We start from the raw sequence: 15,847 nt of genomic DNA, 5'->3' as shown, positions 1-15,847 counted from the left end.
AAGTCCTGAAACTCCACGGAACACCTTATAATAAATAATGAAAAATCCTCGCCAAAGATGAAGACTAGGGGGCCCACACCCTTCTCACGAGGGTGGGGGGTGCACCCCCCCCCCTAGGGCGCGCCCCCCTACCTCGTGGCCCCCCTGGTGGCTCTCCAATGACCATCTTCTCCTATATGAAGTCTTTCGTCGAGAAAAAATAAGAAGCAACCTTTCGGGACGAAACTCCACCGCCACGAGGCGGAACCTTGGCGGATCAAATCTAGAGCTCCGACAGAGCTGTTCTGCCGAGGAAACTTCCCTCCCGAAGGGGGGAATCATCGCCATCCTCATCATCAACGATCCTCTCATCGAGAGAGGGCAATCTCCATCAACATCTTCATCAGCACCATCTCATCTCAAAGCCCTAGTTCATCTCTTGTATCCAATTCTTGTCTCCAAGTCCGGGATTGGTGCTAGTAGGTTGCTAGTAGTGTTAATTACTCCTTGTAGTTGATGCTAGTTGGTTTAATTGGTGGAAGATCATATGTTCAGATCATTTATGCATATTATTACCCCTCTGATTATGAACATGAATATGCTTTGTGAGTAGTTACATTTGTTCCCGAGGACAAGGGAGAAGTCTTGCTATTAGTAGTCATGTGAATTTCGTATTCGTTCGATATTTTGATGAGATGTATGTTGTCTAGCCTCTAGTGGTGTTATGTGAACATCGACTACATAACACTTCACCATTATTTGGGCCTAGAGGAAGCCATTGGGAAGTAATAAGTAGATGATGGGTTGCCAGAGTGACAGAAGCTTAAACCCTAGTTTATGCGTTGCTTCATAAGGGGCTGATTTGGATCCATATGTTTCATGCTATGGCTAGGTTTACCTTAATACTTTTGTTGTAGTTGCGGATGCTTGCAATAGAGGTTAATCATAAGTGGGATGCTTGTTCAAGTAAGAACAACACCCAAGCACCGGTCCACCCACATGTCAAATTATCAAAGTACCGAACGCGAATCATATGAACGTGATGAAAACTAGCTTGACGATATTCCCATGTGTCCTCGGGAGCGCTTTTCCTTATATAAGAGTTTGTCCAGGCTTGTCCTTTGCTACAAAAAGGATTGGGCCACCTTGGTGCACTTTATTTACTTTTGTTACTTGTTGCTCGTTACAAATTATCTCGTCACAAAACTATCTGTTACCACTCATTTCAGTACTTGAAGAGAATACCTTGCTGAAAACCGCTTATCATTTCCTTCGTCTCCTCGTTGGGTTCGACACTCTTACTTATCGAAAGGACTACGATAGATCCCCTATACTTGTGGGTCATCAACCGTCGTTCTCCTTCCCGGCTTTGTCGGCGACACCCCACCATGCTTGGATCTCCGCCGACCTCTCCGCAGCAGCGCGTGCGTCCTCTTCTTTCTTGCAGCAGCGTGCCTCTCTTTTCTTGAGTGCTTTCTGACTTTTCCGCTCCCTCTATGCGGCTTTGGCCGCCTCTTGCTCTACTGCCCATTCGGCCTTGGCAGCTTCAAATTCCACCCACATAGGTGTAAGGTCGCGAGCGGCGATGAACTCGTCACAGCGGGATGCCATTGCTTCCCTACCATTGTGTGTGCAGTCGTGGGCGGCGAGGAACTCGGCGCGGCAGGATGCCATCGCTTCCTTACCGATTAGTGTGCGGAGCGGTGGAACGATGCTAGGTGACAGCTCTGGGGTGGAGTTGCCGGACAACCGTATAGTGCATTGGTTTGTCAAGAGCTCAAGGACAGACGACGAAGGAAATTTGGATTCCCCTTCAATCCTGGTCATTTATTACCGAGTAAAATGCATTGGCGATCATCGAAGTTGTCTTGATAGCTCACTTTGATCATTGTATATGAGATATGGTGATTATGCAGTCACTGGCTCAGCGTTAGCTCTGTATTTGTCTGGTTGACTAGTCAAACAGTCCGCATGCGCCTCATCAGCTCGTGTTCTTTATCTATCTATCTATGCGGACCTACCTGTCAGTGGAGAAAGAAATAAAAACCAAAATTATGCGTATGTGAAGAATCAAACCACGGACTCGTCGCTGCAACGCACACTCGTCAGCCAAATCAAAATGAAATACTTCGCGTTAAATGCACAAACAGATTTTTTTATATTATATGTGATGCACACATTAGTGCACACCGTCCACAGAGGCAAGTAGCATGTACGCGTGGAGACAGCCAGACAGTGATGCTCATGCTGTCAAACCATGCTCATGCATGCACGTCGCCCTCTAAATAAAAGTCCTGCTCATGGCGCAATGCAAACGGCGAGCCCGTCACCTGTGCGCCTCGGCGGTGCCTGATATTACTGTTTAGATGTTTGCTGGAGGCCTCCACGAACACCGAGCATGTACTCCCTCCGTTCCAAATTACTCGTCATGGTTTTAGTACAAATTTGAACTAAAACCACGACGAGTAATTTGGAACGGAGGGAGTATTCACCTGGTTCAACACCAACTGTCATACTCATGACTCGGCGCCTTGCTCATGTATATCGTCCATCACAATGACAATCTATAAAACAGCCTAGCTAGAGAGGGTACTATGGTACGGAGTATGTACTATCGTGAGCAACCGATCATAGTGCCACTACACACGAGTGTGTGTCTGATCGATTCGTCCATTATTCGTATGTTATGCATGGTTGTGTGGTGTCTAATGGTGGTCGTCGAAGGCTAGCTCGCGACAAGAGCGGTTGCATGGACGCCTGGTTGTCAATACGTGCCGCATACTCTTCAAAGGCTCGTCATCCATGAGTTCACATTTTACCACCACGCCAGCGTCTGACCGCCCTGGCCTATCGGAACCCCTTCCATCGCTAACGCGCGCTTCCCGCCTGAAATAGTCACCGTCTCTCCAGAACGCCAATGCCACATTCACCAGACTTAACAGCAGGTGCAGTTGTTACACTAACATGCGGGCTAGATGCCTGTTGGGCCCACATGTCAGTGACCCAACGCACCTGTAGTTAAGTCACTGAAGCAGCGTCTGCATTCACGCCCGATGCGACCTCTCACTGGCGCCGACATTGTAGCAGCACGACGGCCGAGAAAGCGCCACCCGTGCGGCATCCCGGTGCAAGCGACTGCTCAGTGTTAACGATGCCACGGCCATCCTTCCGTCCGCCGCCCACATTAATGACACGCGGCTGCCGGCGAACCTACTCTGGCGCCAGCCGTCCATCCGTCTGTCGCAGCTCGTTGCCATTCGCCCGCTATATTAACTTGATCCCCAGCTCCCAACCATAGCCAAAGACCCACACTCATTCTCCTCTGGTCCCTTCCTTCTGTTGGCACCACTCCAACCATGGCCTCCTAGTGAGGGAGTCCTGGATTAAGGGGTCCTCGGGCGTCCGGACTATGTAACATGGGTCGTACTAATTAGCTATGAAGATACAAGACAGAAGACTTCCTACGGTGTCCGGATAGGACTCTCCTTTGCGTGGATGGCAAGCTTGGCGTTCGGATATGTAGATTCCTTCCTTTGTAAACTGACTCTGTACAACCCTAGGCCCCTCCGGTGTCTATATAAACCGGAGGGTTTAGTCTGTAGAGGCAATCACAATCATACAGGCTAGACATATAGGGTTTAGCCATTACGATCTCGTGGTAGATCAACTCTTGTAATCCTCATATTCATCAAGATCAATCAAGCAGGACGTATGGTATTACCTCCATCAGGAGGTCCCAAACCTAGGTAAAACATCGTGTCCCCTGTCTCCTGTTACCATCGACCCTAGACGCACAATTCGGGACCCCCTACCCGCGATCCGCCGGTTTTGACACCGACATTGGTGCTTTCATTGAGAGTTTTGATGCGTCGTCACCAGAAGGTTCGATGGCTCCATCAATCATCTACAACAATGCTGCCCTGGGGAGGTTTTCCTCCCCAGTCAGATCTTTGTGTTTGGCGGCTTCGTACTACGGGCCAACTCGCTTGGCCATCTAGAGCAGATCGACAGCTACGCCCTAGGTCACCAGATTAGTTATGGAAACTTGGATTATGTCGCTGACATCCCAGGAGACTTGATCTTCCAAGGATTCATGACCCCAACCTCCTCTCTGGCCTTAGAGCCGGAGCGCATCGCCAGGTCCGAAGACGGGATTTCTAAACCCGCCGGACTATCTGTGGTCACTAAGCCCAGTACGGGAGAGCCGGAGGAAGCACTGTCGCTGGCAACCATCACAAAGCCGGACTCTTCCCCGGACACTGGCTCCAAACTCTCGGAGTCAGCATCGTGTGAGCTCGGCTGAGGAATCCCCTTCCCGCCATACTCCATGGATTCACTTCTCCCTGGCGAAACCTCGCCTTTAAGCGAGGCTTTGGACTTGATGCGATCCCTCGTCATTACGAAGGAGCAACATCCGAACTACGCCCATCCCAGACTAGGGGCTGAGAACGGGGAATTTTACGTCCCACCCACCACCCAATTCATTGCCATTGTCGAGGACTTAACTGACATGCTCGATTACGACTCCGAAGACATCGGCGGTATGGACGGCGATGCCGGAAAAGAGCAGGCCCAAAGCCCGCCGTTTACTGGACGCTGGACAGCCACCTCTTCGTATGACATGTACATGGTGGATACACCCAAGCAGGGTGACGACGATAATGAGAAAAATCCAGTAGAGGATAAACCTCCCGAGATACAACCAAAATGCCGACAGCGCTGCTCTAAATCACGCCATGGAAAAGACAACAATACTGGCATAGGAGGCAACAACACTCTGGACGATGCCGAAAACAAGGAAGAACCCGTCGAGCCGACCTCCGAACAGGACAACCGGGAAGATGGGCAAGTTAGCCCCGATGAACAGGCTGAAAACGAAGACTCGGAGGACAACAATTATCTTCCTCTCTCTGAGGATGAGGTGAGCCTCGGCAACGAGGATTTTATCGTGCCCGAGGAAGCTCTCGAGCAGGAGCGCTTTAAGCACCGGCTAATTGCCACTGCAAGGAGCCTAAAAAAGAAGCAACAGCTGCTGCAAGCTAATCAAGATCTGCTCAACGATAGGTGGACTAATGTCCTGGCAGCCGAGGAATACGGCCTCGAGCGCCCAATCAAAAGTTACCCGAAGCATAAACTGCTACCCCAATTTGACGGTGAGGCCCTTGAGTCCGCACCATCAGCGTGTAATGCGGCTGACCGACCACCTCGTGGCCGGGACAAAACGTTAACTAAAGCCGAACACCAGCACATACTACCTCGCCGTAAAAATAGAGACATAACAGCTCAGGAATATACATATGACCTGCGGCAAGACCTGGACAATAGAGCAGGCCAGGCCAGATCGATCTACGGATCGCGGGGGCGTGCACCGACGCGCGACGGCTATCCAGCTGGATGTGACAAGCATAATCACGCCCGGGCCGAAAACCGTAGACGGACTCCATCCGAGCTGCGTCGCGACTTGGCCCGATATAGAGGTGCTGCACACCCCCTCTGCTTCACTGATGAAGTAATGGAGCATGAATTCCCAGAAGGGTTCAACCTTATGAATATCGAATCGTATGATGAAACAACAAATCCCGTGGTATGGATTGAGGACTTTCTTCTCCATATTCATATGGCTCGCGGTGATGATCTTCACACCATCAAATACCTCCCACTAAAATTAAAGGGACCAGCCCGACACTGGCTAAACAGCCTCCCAGAAAACTCTATTAGCAACTGGGAAGACTCGGAAGACGCCTTTCGCGACAACTTCCAAGGTACATATGTCCGGCCTCCGGATGCCGATGACCTCAGTCACATCATCTAGCAGCTTGGAGAGTCCACCAGGAAGCTCTGGACTAGGTTCTTAATTAAAAAGAACCAAATCGTCGACTGTCCGGATGCCGAAGCCCTAGCGGCTTTTAAACATAGCGTCCGAGACGAATGGCCGGCCCGTCACCTCGGCCAAGAAAAACCAAAGCCTATGGCAACTCTTACCGCACTGATGACCCGCTTCTGCGTGGGAGAAGACAGCTGGCGGGCTCGCCGAAACAATAGCACCAGCGATCCTAGCATCTCTGAGGTCAGGGACGGCAATGGCAAGCCTCGACGCAATAAAAACAAGCGTCGAAACAATAATGTAGGAACCCAAGACACGGCGGTCAACGCCGGATTCAGTGGTTCCAAATCCGGTCAACAGAAGAAGCCAATCAAGGCAAACAAAGATGGCCCATCCAGTTTAGATAGGATACTGGATCGGCCCTGTCAAATTCATGGCAGCCCTGACAAACCCGCCAACCATACCAACAAAAATTGTTGGGTTTTCAAACAAGCAGGCAAGCTCAACGCCGAACACAAAGGGAAGGGGCCGCCTAGTGACGGTGAAGATGAGGAGACTCGCCAGCCAAACACCGAGGGACAAAAGCAATTCCCCCCCCCCCGAAGTAAAAACAATAAACATGATATTTGTGACGCATATCCCTATGAGGGAGCGCAAATGCGTACCACGAGACGACTACGCCATAAAGCTGGTCGTACCAAAATTTAGCCCATCGGCAGTCTGTCCGATCACTTTTGATCGCAATGACTACCCAACAGATATCCGTCACAAAGGTTTGGCAGCTTTGGTCCTCGACCCAATCATCGATGGATTCCATCTCACACGATTCCTTCTGGACGGCGGCAATAGCCTTAATTTGCTCTATCAAGACATTGTTCGCAAAATGGGCATTGATACCTCAAGGATCAAGCCCACCACAACCGCCTTCAAAGGTGTAATACCTTGCGAAGAAGCTCACTGTACGGGCTGAATCACACTGGAAGTCATCTTCGGTTCGCCAGACAACTTTTGAAGCGAAGCCTTGATCTTTAATATTGTTCCATTCTGCAGTGGATACCATGCACTGCTTGGGCAGACCGCGTTCGCTCGTTTCAATGTGGTCCCACACTACGCCTATCAAAAGCTTAAGATGCCCGGTCCATGCGGCGTGATAACGATCACTGGAAAAAGGAACAACCCCTCCGTTCCGAGGAGTATACCACGGCCATCACAGCCGAAGTACAAAGTGGACTCGTTAAACTGCATAACTTATATGCCATTAAGCCACCGGCCTCTACTGCACAAGACCGGCCAATTTTTGAGCTGGATTAGCAGTTCTGCCTCCGTCGTTCGTCGCATATGCTCGCGAAGTTCGCATCGCGCATGCATAATTATGCACTTAAAATACCTTGGTCGTTGGCGGAGGCACAATGCGAACAGACCTAGAGCACGGTTCGACCTCCTACAACTTTTCTCCCTTCTTTTTAAATTACTAGCAAAAGGGCTCGTGCGTTGCAACGGGAGAAAGAATCATCACATTTGATTTGATTTATGACCCAAAATCAATTATTTCATCCCTTATCATTCAACTTCTAACCATGACCCCTGGTATACAGTTCTAATCTTAGGTTTTCAATATTAAACAAAATCCAACCATGACAAATATGCGCAATGTTAGTTGCGGAAAAATCTGTTGGTACCAAATGCTTCAACATATATTAAAAATAAGTACAGTTTTACGGCTTATACATTCTAGAAAAAAGGACAGGCTAGTAGGACAGGTTAGTTGTTTCAAATAGATCTCTGGAAACTTATGGACCAAAGTAAAGAAATGAATGTAGGAGAAAAGATACACAAATTAGATTATGCTACGTAGACCCTATTTTCATGATACATCACCTTGTTTATCTTGCTGCTTCAGAGTAACTTGCATATATAAGAAGGTTATCATAGAGCCAACAGAGATAAGATAACCACTACTGAGTTCAATCGGACTTCTAACATTAGAAAACAATTTTCCCCTTCCTTTCGGTTCGCATTTCTTTACAGTTTTTCTTAACTGTTTGGCATTCTATGACCATTTATACAGTATTTTTCAGATAATTTTGCTGTCCCTACTACTAAAGTTCAGTTCTGGACACGGTTAAGCGCATGTACCACCCTTCAACAAAAAAAAACATATAATGACCCAAAGCAACTGAAGCGAGACCCTTCCCTCAGGCAGTCAAACTGGAAGTGTAGCTCCTGCATCAGGAGTACCAGGGGCAAACAGAGGCCCGTATCCCATAGGTCTGCTGATTAGAGGAAACTTGAAGCATCCATTAAGCAAAATTTCACATATGAAACCCATCCTGATCTATCCCGATTCTCAGATCCTCTGACTAACAGAGGACACACCATTTGCATTGCACAATTGAATGATCCATTCAATGCATGGTGAATTTGTTTTCAGAATTGGAGAACTCCATCAGCATATTAATGGTGAGTGGTAAAACCTGACCAGTAGTATGTTACATTGGTAGCTAAGTTACAGTAAGTTTTACTTTGTGCCCTTGACCACTTAGTAAGTTTCTTGTATTTTTTCAAGCATGCCAAACATATCATTGCATGCAAAATAGTCAAAGGGACTGGCGCACCTTATACAGCTGATACTCAATGCAGAAGCAATTAGTAATAGTATATCCAGCAAGTAAGAGAACTCTCTTTCTTTTTTGTCTTCAAAATCACAAGGATGTGCTGAATCATTTTTAGGAGCCACCATCTCAGAGCACAAGTAATTATCAATTGCAGCATCCACTACTACCTTGACAACAGTTTCTTAAGATGGGAAGTTAACGAGCTCAGGCCTAATTATCTAAAAGGATGACTGAAACTTTATAACGGTAAGATTGCTGACCATGAGGATTTGTTGTATCTTGGTTGATGTTTTCAACTGAAAAATCTTCAGTTGGACATTAAAGATAGATACTTTCTCGCATCAGTTTAAATTGCTACTTGCTGCAGCTAGTTTCACGAAGGAAAGAAGATGGCAAAATAATACAAAGTTTCTATCCTATAACCATAAGAAAACTCGGTTGTAAATGAAAGATAGCGACTACAGAAGCTGATCCAAGCTTTCATCCTCACATGTGACTGTCTCTTCTAATTAACCACAGTCCATGTGAGTGAGTGAGTGAGTTTATCAGCACAAGTGCAGGAGAACATATACATAGAAATTGCTATTCAAAATCTTGCAACTTATATGCGCGTTTTTTCATCCTATAACCATCAGTAAGCTCTGGTTGTAAATCAAAAATAGTTGCATCATAATTTGCAAAAAAAAAAGATACCTGCGGCGAAGTAGGCGGAGATGACAACTGATGGTCTTCCGGCAAAGTCGGCGGAGGCAACGGCGGATGGTCTTGCAGCGAAGTCCACAGAGACAACGGTGGATGGTCTTCCCGCGAAGTTGGCGGAGGCGACATTGGACCGTTTGTCTTTAGAACTTGCGATGTGATCCGGTCGAGGCTTCCTTCTTATGACACCGAAGAATATGTGAAATCCGGGTCGGGCACCCATGGCTATCGTGTTGGAGGCGTTCTCCGTTTTCCTGCACGGACACACGAATAGATACTAAAATTGTATGGTCGCGGCTTACAGCTTACTGCAAGCCTGTCTCAAACTCTCAGTTCCCATTCATGCACTTTACTGTTGGTAATACTAATAACAAAACAAAGTAGGTGCACCTTTTGCATATAGTGACTAATCTCCATGCCATAATCTTCCCTCGCCGGTCCACTCGCCAGTGAGTCTAGAGCCGAGCCGGCGAGTCGATGTCCGCCGGATTGAAGGAAGACGTGACACAACAGGATGGGGTTGATTAGGTGAGGGGGCTCGCTGAGAGTGTCTCGGAGGAGGGCGCCGCCGCAACTGGATTGGCGGATGAATACTTCCCGGTGGCGTTGGTGGTGCCGGTGGTGGCCAGGAAGAAGGCTCGCCGCGCAAGCATCACGAATACGTGCACTTGCAGGCTATTCCTCTACCTCTGAATACTGAGCTGGCTGTCGTAATATTCAGTCATTGCATATGTAGACATAAGAGCTAAGAACTGAATCGGGCATTGGCTTACTTATTATCAATCTCTATATATAGATGTTACTCCTCCATGTTTGACTCGATCAAACTCAATTATATGGACTCGATCAAACTAAAGTATCTTCACAGGTCCATGTAATAACTGAACTAATAATTAATCAAAAAGCAACCTGGTGGACATTACCTCAAACATATTGTGGGCACTATGATACAGGATCGGCAGCAACAAAACATGGGCGTGTCTAGCTTGGAAAGGATCAGCAGCAACAGAACAGCTTTCACCACCTTCTTCCTCCTCTCCGATGCCTGGACCTTCCCTCTCCTTGACCTCACGGCCGCTTTAATCCACCTTGATTGTTGCAAACAGGAAGCACGTCCAGGGAAGGGGGTGGCAGCGGCGGCGACTCCATTGTACGGTGGAGGCTGCAGGCGCGCCGGAGAGGGAGGCGACGCTGGGCGTGATGCTGGCGACACAGGAGGCAGCGCGTGGTGAGGAAGGCCGCACTGGGCAGGGCCGCCAGCAAGGGAGGCCAAGCGTAACGGGAGCGGGGGCGCGATGGCGATTGGTTTTGCGCGCGGTGGAGGCGGAAGTTGACACAGGGGGACGACGGCGAGGCGAAGGCAGTGCCTGGCGTGGTGGCGGCGTTGATCAGCAGCGAAGGAGGCGGCGCCGGGTGTTGGCAGCCGTGGCGATCCACGACAGGGCGACAGAGACCGGCATATCTCCTCCACGCCTCTCCACTAAAAAGAACTGCGGGTTGAATATACCAAACGATAGGGTGTTTTCTGGAAAAATGAAACGTTTTCTCTATAGTCACTTAAAATAGGATTGCGGCTTGAATACTAAAAACACGGGGGCTTCTCTGCAAAAACTCCATGACGGTGAATCCGAAGACTCAATCATCTCCCTAATAATAAAGCATAGAGTTATAAATGAAGCGGTCCAACAAATTTAGACACAAAAGAAGAAATTCATCGGCCTCGGCCATGTAGGTAAATTATGATATTTTTGCACCAAATTGCATGATTTGGGAGACGGTAAATTATGATATTTTTGCACCAAATTGCATGATTTGGGAGACCGGTCGCACATGTGATGATGATCCGATTGCATGGTCAGGTTATGTCCGCTGTGGGTGATGTTGTGTAAGCCATGCGTTCGTGCATCCCATTAATTTTTTGAATAACTCCCCCACAAAAAAAATACTTTTTTGAATAACTCAAAATCTTGATCAGCCACGATTTTAGTTTTTTTCGAGTGCAAAGACATCTAATTTTGTATATGCTTATATTTTTTTGTATGTGCTCAAGTCTCAACTTGCATGTTCCATAAAAAAATTATACGCATGTTATTTTATATATTTCTGACTCATAATGGAGTGTGGCCGTACATGTCTTTGTTTCAAATATGGTTTCTCCATATATGAGCTCCCCAGCACGACATTGACCTTTTTCTTTCAGAGATGGAATCCTTCTTGAGTCCTCAATCATCATGGCCGATCCCTTTCTTTTCTGCCGCATCTTCCCGCACCCTCATTCTTTGTTTTTTATCACATCTGAAATCCGTCGTTCTTTCCTTATTATCTCAATCCCTCTTTCTTTCCTTATATTCTCTCAATGCCTCTTTCCTTATTATGAGACGTCTGGTTTCCTCCTTAATGATTCCTGAGATGGCTCCTCAATATGCAAAAGAAAATCCAGACGTATAGAAATTGTGAAAATTAGATCTAAGGGAGCGAGGTGTGACTATTTAATTGGTTAATCAGCATTGTATTCTCATATGTTGCTATCCAGCTTAGTCCAGAATTTTTTTGCATCGGCCGCCTGGGACTATTTGACATGTGTGAAATCTTTTGTTCAAACACAAACACATTCTAGCTCAACTTGGCAACGGCTTGTCATGTTTGGTGTGGAGGTTGTGAGTTCGATCCCACTTGCTAGCAGTTTTTTGTGCCTTCTTTTATACAGAAGTTGGGCCGTCTGACCTGGGCCATATAGACGTTTGATGAAAATTTCGATGGGCCGTATGAGTCAGACATAGTGACAGCGACCACGGACGAAAAAATATGGATGGTCGCTATATACAGCAATAGGTCCTATATATAGTGCCACCTGAGATGAATAGTGCCACCTCGTACATGTAGAGAATAATATAGGTGAAAAACAATTGAAAGTCTGAGTCAAACATGTCCATGCGTTGCAACGGAAAAAAAAAATTGATGTGCTTCGCTATAAAGCAAACGCCAATTATCATTAATCAGGCTAGACATATAGAGGATAAGTTTTTTTTTTTGCGAGGATATAGAGGATAAGTTTGACGATGATGAAAATGATGGATCAATTAACAACAGGATTCTTTGGGGCGTTACTTCGAAATTTACGACATTAAATTCAATGAGATTTTCGAAGATACGCATTTATTGAGAGGAGATGTTCCCTACGACTATAAGCCATGTGTGGTGACTTTGTAAATCAAAGACGATGCTCTGAACGCATGCGTCTGTATTGTATTAAAATAAACCCAACATCCTTAAAAAAATTAAAACCAACATTTGCCTAGTTCGGAGAACCAACAGTGCACGCTGACATGTCCACGTAGACTCGTAGTTTTTTATAGTCCCATGATTAAAAATAATGTATACCGCGGTCAAACATGTGTGCACGCTAACCTAACACCCGGCTTGTCTAGAAGAAACAAGCCGCCTCGCTGGCGCTCCTCCAACCGTATATGGACTGGTCGATCGCAGCCATCCCATGGTTTTTGACTGCCGTTCTCTTCCGACTCGGATCCACGACTCCTGTCCTGGGACGCACCGCCGCTGGCCGCCTGCGCCATTGGATCGGCCGCTCCATCGGCCACATGCCACGGGCTACCGGCTACACACCCGCGCGCCATGGGATGTCGCTGCCCCGCTCTCTACTCCCGTGCGCCAAGCCGCCAACGGCCTTCCCTCCCTCCCCGCATGGCCTCTCGCCTTCTCCATCAGGGAAGGACGTGTTCGCACCCAAGCGCCCAGCCGCTAGCTCGTCTCGCCGGAGTCCATCACGTCGCCGGAGGGAGCACCAACGCCGCCGCCCTCTGTGCCTTCCTTTCCTCTTCCATCCCCCGCGTGGCCCTCGTGTTCTCCGTCAGGCAACGACGCGGTCGCGCCCGAGCGCCTAGCTGCCGGCTCGTCTCGACGGAGTCCGAATCATCGCCGGAGGAGCACCAGCGCCACCGCCCTCGGTGCCTTCCTTTCCTCTCCCGCCCTCGCATGATTCTCTAGACAACTTTTTTTTTGCAGGAAGATTCTCTAGACAACTTAGATATATGAACTGGTTCGCTTATATCTAAAGGAGCGATGTGGACAGCAGAGAAGGTCGTGAATTTGATCCAAACAGCTATTGTACTCTTTTTTAGGAGCTGAAGCCAACGGATGGCCTGCAGGCCCATGTCGAGGAGCGAGACGTCTTTGACTTATGGAGAAAATAATATAGGCAAAGTGGACGGACGATAGATGGGCAAAAAATAGTACCATCTTGGATATAGAAAATAAATATAGACGTGTTGAAAAAAAAACTGAAAGCGTAAATTTACGGAAAGAAAGCGTATTATGACGGTGAACTCGGAGACTCAATCCGTACTTTATTATTACTAGCAAAAATGCCCGTGCGTTACAACAGAAAAAAAAATCACATGCCTTTAGCCCAATATGTATGAATCATGACGCATAGATCCATGTCCTATATTTTAACATGGCACCGTACCTGTGTTGCCGCTTATCCTTCTTAGGCCCTTTGACAGTCGTGGTTGTGTTGTCCGCCTGAATGTTAAACTATCATATATAGTAAATGAGCCTGTGCATTGCTACGGGGCATGCATACTCTATCTTTAGGATGCACATTCTATGGTTCTATGCCAAGTGTGTGTATCATATATCTTTAGGACTCATGTACATTAGGCGTCATCGTCGACCTTTTTAACCTTCGAATTACTCCTTTCTCCACTCTACATCTCTGTCTCTCTTTATGTTCGGCGTCATTTCGCAATGACTCTCTCTCACGTATATTCAGCAAAAATAAACTATTAATACTTGTAATAATTATTAACAGTCTAGAAAATACATTATGTTTCAGACGGATTGATCATGATGTTTATCAAGCTGTTAATAATTTCTTCCTCATACACACTTTTTGGGTAGTTGATGTATTTCGCATGAGTAATAATTATTTTTGCTAGACTGTTAACAAATTGATAGTCATATTCAGCAACAAACTTGTAGGTCAATACCTATAAAACATAAGCTATTTCAAATATGATGCTTGGAATAGCTTGATAAAAGTTGGAAGAGCTCAATGTGACTAAACAGGCAAACATGGATTGGCATGTGACTGAAAGATCAATCTCCAGTGATCCGAACAGAACACCAACAAATGTACCCATGAACTGCCCGCACAGGTGTGATAGCAGAGACCTCAAAGAGCTTCCTGTTTCTTTCCTTGAAATTACAACTCCCGACTATTTAATTATTTATTTACAATAAGCAAGTGAATAGATAAGCAAAACAGAGGGATAACAACTCTACAATCTTACTATGAAATAACCAGTAATATTTTCCAGATCACAAAAATCAGATATTGAACAGTTATGAAAAACTAACAAAGTTATGGCTGATTTATATTGAACAGTTGGCTCTTTGAAGTGCAGCTCTTGGTCAGTTTAGCAACCGAACATGGATTGAACAAATCTATCATCTTTTTTTAATCTACTTTAGCTTACTATTTGTAATGAATATAGCTCATCTGAATTTAACACTACATGGAAACTAAACTGAGCGAGACTCTATGTGTAAAGCGTACCCGATGCCTTGAGCTCTGGAATGGTACTGCATAAATGTAGAAACACAAATGTCAGACATAAACTGGTTGATCTTTAATCAAGCAACAACTGATAAAATCAGGCCATTTACAAGTTGTAAACATATAGGCAGAGCCGCGCAAGCATATTTCCGAATGATATATATTGAAGCCATGTCGCCGGAATAATCTATCAACTTCTATTTCACCTGGCTCGGTTTGGCTTCAGTGTAGATCACATTGTAAGCTTGGAATATCAGGTACACTTGTTTAAGGTGCAGATCCGACATCAGATACACATGCTTCTTCATTTTCATTTTCTAAATAGAGGTAAGAGTTTGACCAGAAAATTAAAATGTGTCTCAGTCTGTTGTACGCATAACATCAAACAGGTTGTGGGTGGATGCTCATGAATAGCAAAAGATGGTTCACAAGTGTGGAAAAAACCGAGAAAGTACTTTCCCATTACAAATCCATGTACATGAGAGAGAGGGGCGCATGCTAGCAGCTAGCTAGTTGTCGCTGCTTCTTGCTGCTCCTCCTTGATGCTAGTCACCGCTCCTGCTATCCTACCTTAAAACTCAAACACCTACGCATGTAGCCAAAGAAGAATCAGAGAGATAAGTTGACAAAATAAGGGCAGAGAGCATGGGGACAACAGGAGAGGATGCGTCGTTAAGCCACCATCACCCCGAGCGCCGTCAGCAGGTCGCACACACAATCAAGCTTGGTCGGGAGGAGCAGGAGGTCCACGCGTCCCCATCCAGCCTGCGGCACATCAAACATGGGTTGCAGACGGGGTGTTGTGGAGGAGCTCGGCCAGGAGGAGAATGATGTCTGCGCCCGGCAGCGCCAGTATTCATCCATCCGGCGTTCAAGTTCTGTTTGCCGTGCCCATCCTCTCCTCTATGCTGCACCCAGGAAAGTGGAGCTCTCATCTAAGCTGCACCCAGGAAAGGGGTGGATCCGGATCGAGCACACACACACACAGAGGAGGAGGATCGAGAGGCGATGACTCGTGGGAGTTGGTCGGCCGATGGAGAGGAGCGGCGGCGGCAGAGGAGAAGGAGAGAGAGGAGTTAGGGAAGGTGCAACGCTGGCGGTTGAAAGCCGCAGGGGCTTGGGGCACATCGGGTAAGGGTGGGCGCGGCGGCG

The 15,847-nt window shown here is 47.0% G+C and overlaps 1 protein-coding gene across 1 annotated transcript; it reads right to left on the bottom strand.

Annotated features, from left to right (window-relative positions):
* Window positions 1-6,465: 6,465 nt before the first annotated feature.
* On the bottom strand, window positions 6,466-15,559 carry LOC125507003. Its single transcript, XM_048671708.1, has 4 exons — window positions 15,377-15,559; window positions 14,902-15,012; window positions 10,041-10,597; window positions 6,466-9,371 (listed from the first exon to the last, which is right to left on the bottom strand). Exons 1-4 carry the CDS (start codon window positions 15,557-15,559, stop codon window positions 9,086-9,088), a joined length of 1,137 nt encoding a protein of 378 aa, XP_048527665.1. The 3' UTR covers window positions 6,466-9,085.
* Between the last annotated feature and the right edge of the window lie 288 nt (window positions 15,560-15,847).

This window comes from Triticum urartu, chromosome 5 (assembly GCF_003073215.2).
Source record: "Triticum urartu cultivar G1812 chromosome 5, Tu2.1, whole genome shotgun sequence".
Classification (NCBI taxonomy): Eukaryota; Viridiplantae; Streptophyta; class Magnoliopsida; order Poales; family Poaceae; genus Triticum; species Triticum urartu.
This window is presented reverse-complemented; position numbering and strand designations above follow the sequence as displayed.

Excerpts from the sequence above, each read along its gene's own strand:
- LOC125507003 (XM_048671708.1), bottom strand. The coding sequence starts at position 15,559 with ATGGATGAATACTGGCGCTGCCGGGCGCAGACATCATTCTCCTCCTGG. Across the intron at positions 15,013-15,376 it reads TGACGGCGCTCGGGGTGATG|AAAATGAAAATGAAGAAGCA; the intron begins GTGGCTTAACGA and ends ACCTCTATTTAG. Across the intron at positions 10,598-14,901 it reads CTGAAGCCAAACCGAGCCAG|TGGAGAGGCGTGGAGGAGAT; the intron begins GTGAAATAGAAG and ends AGTTCTTTTTAG.